Genomic DNA, 14690 nt, shown 5'->3' with positions numbered 1-14690 from the left:
TTTCATGGTGATTACACAATGGGGAATTGAGTTATGATTCCATTTGCACAAACCAGTCCAAAGCTGGACAGTGAGAATGCAATTTACAAACTATTTACAAACACACACAACCTGCAAATGAAAACCTAATATAATTGCTCACAATGAAATTATTTACACCATAGAAGACACTCCACACATTTTTGCATGTAAATCAATCCATTAACTTGCTCGATTGCTTCATTCAAACTAACTGGTAACCAACAAACAGTCACAGTCAAGCTTTTCTTACTTGGGTCGTACAATGTCTGACATCTAACCCGTTAACTTAGGGTTTGCAATTACTTATACTACCTTTGCCTCGTTCTTTGTGCCCATATTAGGTTTTTCCATGCTACATTCAAGATTTGGACCTCATGGTGGAAAAGTTGCTTGACAACTTTCAAAAGTTGTCATGCAACTTTTGCAACTTTTGAGCAACTTTCCCAATGTTGCTTTTCTTGACTCCTAGACCCACATTGGGCCAACCTAAGGACACCACCATGCTATTAAGGACCCCTAAACACCACAAAGACACACATATCCTCTACTTTCAAGAAAATCTCAATCTTGACTTATGACCCCTAAGATCTCCACTAGGACCCTAACTAGGACCTATGAGCACATGGCTCTTTATTTTATATACAATGGCTTCATAGAGAAGCAAGAACACAAACAAAACAAATGGTGGGAGTCCTTTGAAGGGTGCTCCTACACCATTTCCTAAAGGTAGTGCATACACGCTCACTTTCCCAAAAGCATCCCGTACGCACTACCTTTTCTAGGATCGGGAACAATGGACCTAAGCGCTTACGTGGTGATTTCAAATTTTATAACCACATACGCGCTGCTTGTTTTTTCATGTTTTTTTTGGGTGGTGTCTACTTTTCTGACCACCATCTTTGTGCACATACCCAAACTTTGCAATGCTTTATATTCTATGATGGCAATTGTTAAGTCTTTTATATGGGTTAGAATTCAACAAAAGGTATTTGTTTAGCTAAAGTAATTGATTAGCAAGACACTAGTTTTGGCAATACCTAGCTTGCAACTACTATTTTAGGTAGAGACAAATTTTAGTGATTGTGTGTTAGAGGCTCTTTTATTACAATTTTGTAATCTTTTTTGTTGTCATTCAAACTTATTTCATCAAGCGCTTTGGATATATTGCTCACATTATGAATTGTATGTCTTTGTTTGAGCAAAAATTAACTATATTAATTATAAATCAACATTTATATATATCAAAATGCACAATAATGAACACGATGAATAAATTATGTATGTACCAAATATTAATATCAACAAAATGCACAATAATGAACACAATGCACATTTATTAGATTGAATATCAACATTTATATATATTAAAATGCACAATAACTGAGTATGTATACAAAAATGGCATATATGCCAAGTCAATAAAAGTTTTACAAAAGTATGGCATATGTCATATTCAAATCGATATACAATAAAAATGTAGACTATATCTAGATGTATTGTTCCTTTGATGACCACATCTAACACTATATGATCCTATAGTTGTGGTGGATCATCAAAATGGAGCCTCTTTGATGTAGTACACGACTCTATAGATGGTAGCACAACCACAATTCAAAAGCCAAGTTAGAATCCTTTTGTACAAAATAGTTCTCAATTATCAACATAACTATACATTCAACTATAATTTATTTGCAATTTAATTGTAGATTACCTCATCTGTTGATCTAAGATCTACCATCTTTTCTTGCATTGCCTTGTTAGACTTAGGAGTCCTCTTAAAATAGAACTTGAGAGGATCCACATTATGCCCAAACTGAGAAGGGGCCTATTGTAGGTTAAATACAATTAATACAAGGTAATAACATATATAGATAAAAAAAAACACTAAAAATCTATAATATATAGAACAAAAGTGTATCGGAGCCCAAGATGCTTCTCCACTAGACTTAGGAGGGCTTGCCAATGATGAAGCAACTATGGCTATTTCATGTATGAAAAATGATAAGATTAAATACAATTAATGCAATGATAAGTATTGTAGGTTAGATATAATTAATACAAGGTAATAACATATATAGATCAAAAACACTAAAAATCTACTATATCTAGAACAAAAGTGTATTGGAGCCTAGGATGCTTCTCTAGTAGACTAAGGAGGGCTTGCCATTGATGAAGAAGCTATGGCTATTTCTTATTTGAAAAATGATAAGATTAGAATTTGTCTAAAGTTCACATGTACATGTGCATATAATCATCAAATCAAGAAAATAAAGTAGAGATACATACCTCTTCCCTCTCCTGATCCTCTAGTGTATCAAGTGCATTCATCAGTTCTACAAATTCCAATTGTCATTGTATATAAAAGAGACAAAAAAGACTAATCAATCTACAAGTTCCAATTAAGACAATTTCAACCTTTTCAAATAATTGTGTCAATTAAAAATATCGGGTAAGTGCACCAAGATGGTGAACATAAAAGTGGCCACATGCAAAAAAAAAATGAAATTTCTCATAACCCGTGTGTGTTCTATGAAATTCAAAAATGTGCTAGGCTTGGTAGCCAAAAATAATTAAAAAAAACTTCTCAAAACCCGTAGGGGTTTTGAGGAAAAATTTCTCATAACCCATACTGGTTAACTAGAAGTTTTGGCCTTAGTTCTACATAACCCGTACAGGTTATGTATAACTAGGAACCAAAGAAGAAGTGGGGAGAGAGAGATAGAGACAGAGAGAGAAGGAGATAGGAAGAGAGGGAGAGAGATGGGGAAAGAAAGAGAAGGGAGAGAGGATGAGAATAGGATTAAGAGAGAGAGAGAGAGAGAGAGAGAGAGAGAGAGAGAGAGAGAGAGAGAGAGAGAGAGAGAATAGGATTGAGAGAGAGAGAAAGAGAGAGAGAGAGAGGGGAAGGAGAGAGAGAGAGAGAGAGAGAGAGAGAGAGAGTAGGGGGTAGGAAAAGAGGGATAGAATAGGATAAGGAGAGGGGGAGGGAGAGAGAGTTAGAGACAAAGAAAGAAGGGGATAGGAAGAGAGGGAGAGAGAGAGAGGGTGAGAGGGTGACAATAGGATTAAGAGAGAGAGAGAGAGTAGAGGGTAGGAATAGAGAAATAGAATGGGATAAGGAGAGAGAGAGAGAGAGAGAGAGAGAGAGAGAGAGAGAGAGAGAGAGAGAGAGAGAGTAGGGGGTAGGAAGAGAGGGATAGAATAGGATAAGGAAAGGGGGAGGGAGAGTGTTAGAGATAGAGAGAGAAGGGGATAGGAAGAGAGTGAGAGAGATAGGGAAAGAAAGAGAAGGGAGAGAGGGGTGAGAATAGGATTGAGAGAGAGAGAGAGGGAGAGAATAGGATAAGGAGAGGGGGTGAGAAAGGAAGTTAGAGAGAGAGTAGGGGGAGAGGGGGTAAGATAGAGAATAGAGAATACGAAGAGAGGGAGAGAATATGATAAGGAGAGGGGGGGAGAGAGAGGAGATTGGGAGAGAGGGAGAGGGAGAGGGAGAGGGAGATAGAGAGAGAGAGGGTGGAGATGGGGAGAATAGGATAGAGAGAGAGAGAGAGTACAGGAAAGGCAGAGAGAGAACCAGAAGGAGAAGAGGGTGAGAGAATCGGTAGAGAGAGAAGTGTGAGGGGGAGAGAGATGAGATAGAACTCAAGAAGGATAATTAGGGCTCAGAATAGACAGAGATGGTGATGGGGGAAGGAAGATGAGAGAGAGGAAAATAAGAGAGACATGCATGTATACAAACATATATACATATATCTATATAAATATATGTATATATAACTATAGATATGCATATATACATACATATGCACATATTATATATGGATGTCTATACATATGTGTAGTATATGCTAATTTTACAAGCATACATTTTGATGTCTTCATAACCTGTACGGTTTTTGTGAAATTCAAAATGATGTTTTTCATAACCTGTACGGGTTTTGTGAAACTCAAAATGATTTTTTTCATAACCCGTACTAGTTTTGTGAAACTCAAAATTATGGTTTTTCATAACCCGTACGGGTTTTGTGAAACTCAAAATGATGGTTTTAGTTCTACATAACCCGTACGGGTTATGTAGAACTATGAATGGTACTTTTTGTTTTTCAAAACCTGAGTGGGTTATCTTGCACATCAGAAGTCGTGCAGGTTTTGGCCTAGTAAGAGGGTTGGAAAATGACCCTAAGGCTTGCAATCCCATTTTCCCTCCATTTTTGTCCCTTTACATGTTTTTTCATCTTCCAACATGATTTCTCGACTTCATCATCATCAGGTTTACAAATAATCAAGTGGTTATCTCTAAAATTACCACCATAATCTCACACGTCTTCTCATCTTTCTGACCATATAAAATTTTCTATTTTTAGACAACATTAGCATAGTAAACTTTAATTTTCTTTCCCAGTGCCTTGACAGTCCTCATAGACATACGTCTACCATTTTTTTAATAACTTTTGATATAATTGACCAAATTCAAAATAAATTACATATTATTATTCTACACTAGATTCTATACAATTTTTAAAAAAAACTTTTAATTTTTTATTATTTTGATGCAAGTTATGCCCAGCGCACAAACAAGTACCAAATTTTCAGGATGCGATCACTTCAAAAAATCATAAAAAAAAAAATACTCAACGAAAAATTACAAAAAAATACACAACTTCTAGATCTCAATCTTACCTATCATCGTACCAAAGGGTTTTGCAAAATACTGAATCTAATTATATATTTTGTGCAGTGCACAAAAACAACTATGTTATGTTTTTCAGAAAAAATCAGGAATAGTTTTTCGTGCGAGAGAGGTTTGACCCTCTTAATCTTATCCAATTTTAAAAAACATTAGTAGTTTAGAAACTAGATTTAGAGTAATACAATTCTTATTCTTTTCTCAACTCCTAGTTTTGAGTGCGTGACCTTCGAATATCTCTTTGAAGTTCAGGTTTATCTGTTTTCAGAAGAAGAAAAAAAGTGGCCACTTATACCCCCCTTTTTGTTCACCATCTTTGTGCACTTACCCTATGTTCAATTACCTTTTGATGTTTAGGCATCCTTGAGGATTTATTTCACCGAGGATGTGTCCTAGACACGTGTGGGGTACCCTAAAAGAAACAAAATTAACACAAGAGATATCAGTAGATAATATTAAATATAATTTAACAAATCTAAATTTAAATGACTTGCATATTCAATCAAAAGAGTACATAAAAAAGACGTGTGCAAAATATGATACCACATAGTTTTCTAGGCCAGAATTGATGGCCGAGAGCATGACATTATCAATCTGGGACATTTGATCCCCTGACAATGCTTATAAAATGCAAAATAAATATACATTAAAGAGAGTTATTATATCTTATAAAAAAAATTGAATTCAAGGTACTATTCTATTTTAACATGTTACAAAATTAATACCTCAAGCATTGAAGTTGCAACTGCAACAACTCCGGGAGGAATATCAGATGGTGCATTAACACCCACTGTTGCATCCTGAAATGCATATTGTTTGTATTAATTTAAATAGATATATAAATGAAAATTCATTTACATTTACAAGATTTAGGTGATTATTAAATAAAATGTTATCAATTCAAATCAACACACCCGTGTCTACGTGTGACCAGTAAACACCATATCCATCTAATCATCAGTCAACACCACATCCTCTATAGTGGTACTCTGACATCTACTCCCGCAAATTATACATAGATGGGATGTGGAGCCAGTTGCACTGGCCTCGACATCCACCCTAGAGCATATACCTTAACAACTAGGACACACATGTTGAATGGGCTCACCAAGGCCAAATGGCTCAACTACTAGATCATCGTTTGGGTCAAGAGGTTGTGATAACTATGTGCCATGTTGAATGATGACATCAGTCAATGTAGTGGCCGCTTGAAGAGTCTGTAGCTCCATCGACTCTTTTAGGGCTACTAGGATCGTGACATGGACCACAAGTTTTGGTGCTAGGGGATGTGACTTTGGGGGTTTAGTACCCTCCGAGCTCTAGGTCTATCTTGGGTAAAGCCTCCACCTCTACTCTAGAACTCTCTCATATCAAAATAGTTTGACCACTCAGTGAGGATAAACTCACAATATATTTTCCTCAAAAAATATAATGGAACCTCAAAATTATTACAAGGTGGTTGGTCAAAGACCATCCACCACCTATCCCAAAAAGCATTTTTCATCTGCAAATGGCTACACCAGTATATAGGAAGCCTCTTTGAGTTAAGAGGTAAGGTCTCACCCATTTTGGGATCAATAAAAAGACCACATATTTGTGCTTTACTTATGTTTTTTTTTTCACTTCATTATATGACAATCCATTAGCATAAAAAGCACGACATCAATCCCTATAGCTTCCCATATTGTAATTTGATTGGAAACTTCATTGGCACTACTAGCCAATGATTCTAGGGTTGTGGAAAGGGATGCATGATACTCATGCTTGGATGCCTTCATTTTATTCACTAGTCTAGTTATTTTGGCAGTGTTTTGTGTTAACTGGTTTATCAAATCCTCCTGTGTAGCTTGTGAATGGTCTACTGGAGGAGCTGGAGGGTTTTCATCTTGAGAGTTTGGTTGTGGGTTCTCCTGTGGGTTTTGTCGTAATTTTTCAAGAGGTGTGTCTTTCTCGGGAGCATTATTTTCCAAATCTGATATGCATTCATAACAAAACATAGAAAATAATTATAAAAAATGATGAATTTAAATTCTAATTGTGAATATAATTTATCAAATGCATACTATAGATGAAAAAATTTGATCTCATACCTCTTTCCATTGTGTGTGTTTGATTTTTTAAAACCTTGTTCACGTATTGTGTTGCTTGAAACCCTAAGTATTTTTTCTTGCGACCACGTGAAAATGACCCAGCGATCGCAGTAAAAAAAAAGATTTATTGATAGAAAAACACGTACGAGTTTTGAAAACTAAACCACGTACGTGTTTAGTATAAGAAAAACCTCGTACACGGTTTTCCTTCATTTAGGCTCGACAAAATGAGCCAAAACGCGTATGGAGTTTTTAAGATTTCAAATAACTCGTGCGCATTTTGTGTTTTTCAAACTTTTTTGGGGGGTGTGTCCACTTTTTTGCACACCATCTTGGTGCACACACATGCATGTTATAATGTTCTTGAATTATAGTCTCAATTGACCATGGAAACAAGAAAACATTGAATCCTAGAGAGAGATGGAGAAAGAAAAGAGGGAGAGGGAGGGAGAAACAGAGGGAGAGATGAAGGAAGAGAAAGGGAGGGATGAAGAGAGGAAGTGGGAGGGAGCAGGGTAAATAAAAGGGGTAAGGATGGAGGGAGGCATAGGGAGAACCTCGCCCCTCCAACATTAATTGTAAACCCTAAACAATGAAACTTAAACCCTAAACATTATACACCAAACCCTAAATCATAGGCCCTAAACCTAAATCCTAGGCATTAAACCCTAAACACTATACACTAAAACCTAAACCCTTAAACCTAGATCATAAACCCTAAACCATAAACTAGTATAAATTGACCTAGAGAGAGGTTGGGGGAGACGTAATGACATAGTGAGGGGGAGATGTAATGACTTAGTGAGGGGGGGAGAGGGGGCAAAGAGAAGAAGAGAGGGAGATTGAGAGAATATGACAAAGAGGGGAGAGGTGGGAGGGGAGGGGGAGGGAGGAAGTGAAAGAGGGGAGAGGGGGGCAGGGGGAGAGGGGAGGGAGGAAGTGAAAGAGGGGATTAAGGAGGAAGGGAGGGAGAGGGGAAGGGGGAGAGAGGGAGAAACCTAGAGAGAGACAAAGACCCTCAACCATACATCATTAATGGTAAATTGTAAACACTAAACACTAAACCCTTAGCCTTAAATACTAAACACTAAATATTTAACCCTGAACACTAAACACTAAACCCTAACCCATCAATAATTTAGAGAGCTAGGATAATAGGGAGATGGAGGGAGAGAAGGATAGAGAGGATGTAAGGATGAAGGGAGGGAGAATTAACAACCTAAGGAGTGAAGAGAGAAAAGAAGAGAGGTAAAGAGGGTGCCCGAGGAAGAGATATAGGGAGGGGAGAAAGAGAGGGAGAAAGAGAGAGAGAGAGAGAGAGAGAGAGAGAGAGAGAGAGAGAGAGAGAGAGAGAGAGAGAGAGAGAGAGAGAGAGATAGCGACATAGAGATAGACCCTTAACCCTGCATCATCAATCATAAACCCTAAACCATGAATAATTTAGAGAGAAAGGAAGAGAGGGGGATAGAGGGAGGGATGGAGAGAGAGAGAGGGGTTACAAGGAAGGGGGGAAGGAAGGGAGAGAGAGAGAGAGAGAGAGGGGGGGGAAGGATAGATGGAGGGAGAGGTAGACCCTCGACCCTCAATCATCAATTGTAAACCCTGAACACTATTTTAAACCTAAACCTTAGGCCCTGAAACCCAAACACTAAACTTTAAACCCTAAAAATTAAGCAATAAACCCTAAACACTAGGGCATAAACTATAAAACATGAATAATCTAGAGAGAGAGGAAAAGAGGGAGAGGGAGCAAGGGATGGAGACATTGTACATAAGGAGGGATGAAGGGAGAGACCTCGAGAGAAAGTTGGAGGAAAAGTTAAAGTGGGAATAGAGATAAAGAGAGGGGTAGGGAGGGAGGGAAGGATACATAGAGAGGGAAGGAGTGAGGGAGGGGGAGGTACGTAGAGAGAGGGGCAAGGGAGATAAAGAGAAGTAGAGAGGGGATGGAGAGAAGGAGAGGTAGGTAGGGTGAGAGGGTTAGAAGGAGAGCGAGATAAAGAGAGGAAGATGAGAGATAGAGAGTAGAGATGGAGGGAGGGGGGAGAGAGTGAATGGGGGGATTGAGTGAGAGATAGAGAGTGGGAAGGAGAGAGAGAGAGAGAGAGAGAGAGAGAGAGAGAGAGAGAGAGAGAGAGAGAGAGAGAGAGAGAGAGAGAGAGAGAGAGAGAGAGAGAGAGAGAGAGAGAGAGAGAGAGAGATGGGGGTTATAGGGAAAGGTAGGTAGAGAGATGTAGGGGAGAAAAATAGAATTAGAGAGGGAATGAGGGAGACATTGAGAGGAAAGGGACAGGGAGATATAGAGAGGGGAGATAAAGAGAATTAGAGAGAGAGAGAGAGAGAGAGAGAGAGAGAGAGAGAGAGAGAGAGAGAGAGAGAGAGAGACCATTCAATATGCTTAATATGTTGATGTAAGTCAACAATGTAATGTTGATGCTCTATGATGGTCCTTTAATGAGAATATGAATTTTGAATGATAGCTTGTGGTATTTATTTTTTGATGTCGATAATGGATTAGGGTTTGTTTATATAACACCCTAGTGTGTAATTTAAAATATTTTGTTCTTTAGTTGGCTTACAATGGTTAGTCAGAGAGTAGGGATATAATTCTAGTTTTGAATTCTAAAATTAAAATCTCTAAAGTCATTTCTACAATATGTAAATTCAATCCAAGATAATTTTGTTTTGTAGATGTGACCTAAGATGATAAATAAATAAAATATGTAGTACGATTGATCCATGGGATATTGTGGAGATGGAATCTAGTTAGGATTGGATTATATACCAACTTTGACATAAGAATAAATTATATTTGACATACTAGTCAATACATCAATAATAGCTATCTCAAAATAGAACCTAAACGTAAGGAAAAAGTATAATTTGCCTTCTTCTTTTTAACAATTATATTAACATAAATAAAATTATTATTAATATAATAAAAATTTATAATTATTATTAATATTATTGAAATTTATAATTGTAATCCAAGTCAAGCTTCTTATATTGCAATTATTATATTGTCTATTCATAAAAAAAAAACATACATAAAATTCAAAAGAAATAAAAACTACGTTTTTTCCTATTAAAACATGATTTTAAACATTTTAAAATATCATGTAATATAAAAATATAACTATACTTTTTAAAAGAATGCCAATATAAATATCTAAATCTATACAGTCTAGATTATTATTCTTACAAAATATACATATAAAATGCCGAAATCTATATAAAAAAATCTTATATGATATATTTGTTGTATAATTTTTCCATCCAATAAACTATACAAATAAAATACCCTAATCTATATAATCCCGTCAAAAAATCATATATAACATATTTGTTATATCATTTTCCCATCCCACAAAACATACATATACAATGCAATCCCACAAAAAATCATATATGACATATAGTCCTTCCCATCTCTAACCATGAAGTTTCCCAGTCGTTGCCGGACATGAAGGGGAGTGCAGGTCATAAACATTTGTCTACGTGTGGGCCCGGCACTTGAACGGAGTTGGTGGGCTGGAACTCGGAAGTCGGCAACGCTGATGCAGCCCCGAACAACGCAACCCGTGTGGGAACAGAGCCACAAACTGTGAATTCCCCTACGCTTACAGCTCAACGTTCAGAGAACTTCGATTGACATGCCTGGAAGATCCCGATCTCGATCCCCTCTGAGACTCATCTCTATCTCGCCCCCTGTCTCTTCCTGTCAACCAACTCAGCGTCCTCTTCAAGTAAGCTCTGCGATCCGGCTGCTCATTCCCACCTTGCTCGTCGGCCTGAAGGGCAGAGCGCTCAGAAAACGTTCTTAAAAACGAGCCTGGAATGCTCCCCCGTCTTTCCGAGTTCGATCTGCTCCCTGTGTCGTTAATAGAACCGTCAGGCTTAGAGCACGAGGGCGCTGCCCTAGAAGTGGATGCCCCGTCCGCAAGATCTATTTCGACGAAGCTGCAGTTCCTGTGCAACCCAGGCTTAAGCCCCTCCGCGGTGGCGATGTACCACTCGGGGCCCTTCTCCGACTCCTTGCGCACCCTTACAAGCGAGTGCTCCACTGGACCGTGGCTCGTCTCCGGAGCTTCATTCGTTGCTTCGTCATTGGAAATATCGATGCGGACGGCTCCGTTGTCTATCGCCTGCTCCTCGACAACACCGATTGGGTTTCCTGAGGGGTTGGGCTCGTCTGTGGGCACAAGGCTCGTACGGCAGACTGGACATGTGGTGTGAGAGCAGAGCCACATATCGATGCAGTCTGGATGAAATGCGTGGTTGCACTTGGGAAGCAAGCGCACCATTTCGTCGTCCTCAAAGTCACTGAGGCAGACCGGGCACTCCGATCCCTTGGCCTGAGCTTTTAGCCCTTTCACCAAATCGTAGCTGAATACTGGAAAGCTCTCAATGACACTACGCTCCAGGCCCCGAGTTGCCGCAGTCCTCACATTATCGTTGCCCATCGCTCGTCTGAAAGCTCTACTGCCGTCTCCGCCGAGCGATCGGCGGCAGGCGCAGGTGCAGCAAAAGCCGATGAAGAAAACGAGACAGAATATAGCCAGAATAACGATCGCTACAGCAGGATTGAAGCGAACCCTGTAATAGCCGTAATCAGTGCTGTTGCTGTTGTCACTTGCTAAACGCACTACGGAACTCAGATTGTAAGCTAAGGAAAAATTTCCATCGTCCGCCGGAGACAATGCAACAAGATTCTCCATTTTCGCATAAACCATTCGTACGCTCATCGTGACCAGACAAATATCATAATAAAACCCAAACAACCAGAATGTAGGAATCCCCAAACGGAATTCTGTAAAACCGCCTGAACGGAGCTGGAACTAAGAAACAATAGCTCTAAATCTGTGTTTGAATTTCGACTTTGTTATTGGTTTCTTCTCTTCTAACCCGCATACGCTATATACTATTCCCAACACACAAGAGGATTGAGGGAGAAGATCAATGCGGTTGCCTAGATTGACTCTCAAACTATTACCGTGCTGTTCAAGCCAGGAGAAGCTCAAAGATGTTTGACTAGTGCGTGCTTGGACTTCCAGGAAGCTTCTGAAAACATGACATTCGTCTACCTTCGTTGCTCCCGCCGGCCCCCTGGGTCCCAGTACAATTGACTTCCAATACGTGACGGCTAAGCAAAAATTAAGGCACGAGATTCTAGCGTATTATTTGAACTTTTCCTCGATTCGAACCAATCGAAATCACAACGAACTGGATGAATAAGCCCCTCTCATTTCTTCTAGCAAAACGGTGTTACGTTTCAAAATTTTCTATTTAATCCCAAACAGTTAACATCGGATTATCCGTAAAAAGGTATGTACAACTGTCGATGGGTGGCTTTAATAGTCAAGACAAAACGATTTTTTTTTTTTCACAATCTGATTTTCTTAAGTAATTGTTGAAAGGAAAAAAGGGACTTTTTATAACTGCACTACAAACGAATGGATTGTACCCACTAGGCCACTAGACCAATTAAGACTGTACTTGAATGAATGAGAAGTATTTGTTAAAGAAAAGTGGATCTTTATAGCTAATTTCATGCATCTTCAGATTTTAAATGGTACATCGAATTTTGATAATTTTTTTATGGTTGTTTTTTAATGCAACTGTTAATAGCTATTGTTTTGGCTTCTAGATAGTAGTGACGCACGCATGGAATCTGTAATGCATGGAAGGGTCAAAAACTACACATTTTAAAGTGTCGCCTAACATCTTTTTAAAGATACCCTAATAACCGTGCACTTGAAATTGCCAATACTTATGCACAAATGCCGGTCTATAATATCAACACTTGACATGAATGCCAACAACATCACCGCCAAGGTTCAAACTTGCACACATTAGATCACTCAAAACACAAAAGATTTGAACTTTAATAAAAACAACAATATCACATGAACCCCTGAATCCTCATTTACTAATTAATAAATTATTATTTTAATTTTTTATAATTTTAAAATTACTAAATAATAAAATAATTTCTTCTTATGACTTTAATATTTATATATTAATATCCACACACAACATTAATAGAACTGCAAGAAAGGTATGAGTTTGACTAATCTCAAATAACATCGTTGGCTCACGTGTTGAAAACTGCCAAAGTGGACAAAATCTCGTTTAAAAAAAAATATACATTACTTACTTAATTCCAAAGTTGCAAGTGGAGGATCAGTTCATTTATTCATCATCGCATACGTAATCATCGCCACCTCAGAAAGTTCTATAATCTTCTCCAAATCCACGATTTCGGAATTCGGAGGCTTTTCTTATCCTAAACTATAATTTCACGGAAATAGATTTTGTTCAGTTAACTAATCCAATAAGTAATGTCCGCCCTGAGTAAAGTTAATCTAAAGTTAATTAATCAATTTAATTTTCCTCCTCATTAACGATTAAATAGATTTTATTTATTTAGTTAATTGAATTAATTTTAATTATTAATTAGTTAAATATTTTTTATTTAATTTATTTGGTCTTATCTTTCTTCTAATTTATTAATTAAATAAATATTATTTATTAAATCAATTAGATTAACATGTTTTTCTAATCTCTTTCAATTTTAATTATTTCATCTTTTAAGTTATATAATCTATTATTCCAAGACATCTACACCTTATATTGTCACACATGTTTGAATTTTTTTTCTTATTATTATCAAACAAATCCCTATATTTCCACAAACGTGGAAGATCTCCCAATTGGCATTACCATGCAAATCCTCAAATTCTCTCACATGTGCATGAGATCTCTCACTTGTCATTTTCACACACATTCATGTATTATCTCACATGTGTGAGTCTTCCACTTATTACTCTCACCCTCTCATCTTCTTCCATATGTGTGAATCATCATCCATCATAGATCATCAATGAAGCTCCACTCTACATTCTCATACATGTGTGCGAGCTACTAAATTTTACCCTCAACTCACCATCTTCCTCCACTTGTCACATTGAAACCTTGCACAACTAACAAGTTAATCTCCACCCTTGATCTCCCAAGAAATTCCTTACCCTTCATCCTCATGGCTAGAGGTCTATTTTTAGCACCTCCTCCAAAGGATAATCATAAGAAACTAACTCATGTCTTGAGCACATTCTATTTGTTCGAGCAACTTTCAGGAAAGAATGCCTCCATTAATACTTAAAATTATCAAAACAAAGTATTATTTTTTACCTCTATAGAAAACTCCATACCACCAACTTATTTCATAAAAATACCAATATAACTAGTGATCTACTCCTCCAATATCCCCAACTCATCAACTAGGACCAACATGATCATATACCTTGATATTTATTTCAAAATGACAAAGCTATTGCATTATTTTTGTGTCTTTGAGAGTATATAAACCACCTAGTGACCACAAAAAAGGTTTCCAAATCAATCTTAATGCATTGACATGTTTTGGGGAACATAAATAGTTTTATTTATGAAAAAAGAAAAAAGAAGTAATTGCATAGTACAAATCTAGTTGAGGCACAAAAGGATTTAAAATATAAAGAAAATAATGATGTTTCTTTTAGTGAAATTTTTTTTGAGGTGCTAATAGATGAAAAAATAAATCTTCTCCATATGCCCACAAAATAAAAATATTATAAAATTATAAATATATGACTTAAGAAATCAAAATAGCATTACAATGTTAGTCTCCAAGAGAGTAATGCAATTATCAAGAAGAAAAATAACAGTATGAAAGCACGACTTGGTATAAAGCTACATGAATGTAAAAGTAGCTGGAAATAAATGAGGTTTTCTATAAATTGGATAAGTAAGAAGAAAGAGGTGGCAAATGCAATTAATGAGAGGAATAAACCACAAGAATATAAAAATATGAAAGTGTAACTCCCATGGACATCACACTCCACTAGCACTAA

General features: G+C 37.3%; 1 protein-coding gene across 1 annotated transcript; it reads right to left on the bottom strand.

Moving 5' to 3' along the window:
• Positions 1 to 10031: 10031 nt before the first annotated feature.
• Positions 10032 to 11807, bottom strand: LOC131041645 (E3 ubiquitin-protein ligase ATL6). The gene has a single exon (XM_057974802.2). The coding sequence runs from the start codon at positions 11541 to 11543 to the stop codon at positions 10419 to 10421; it is 1125 nt and encodes a 374-aa protein (XP_057830785.2). The 5' UTR covers positions 11544 to 11807; the 3' UTR covers positions 10032 to 10418.
• Positions 11808 to 14690: the final 2883 nt, after the last annotated feature.

Source organism: Cryptomeria japonica, chromosome 8 (genome assembly GCF_030272615.1).
Source record: "Cryptomeria japonica chromosome 8, Sugi_1.0, whole genome shotgun sequence".
Classification (NCBI taxonomy): domain Eukaryota; kingdom Viridiplantae; phylum Streptophyta; class Pinopsida; order Cupressales; family Cupressaceae; genus Cryptomeria; species Cryptomeria japonica.
The sequence above is the reverse complement of the archived record's forward strand: the minus strand, read 5'-3'. Positions and strand labels throughout refer to the sequence as shown.

Coding starts and splice junctions, on each gene's coding strand:
- LOC131041645 (XM_057974802.2), bottom strand. CDS start 11,543: ATGAGCGTACGAATGGTTTATGCGAAAATGGAGAATCTTGTTGCATTG.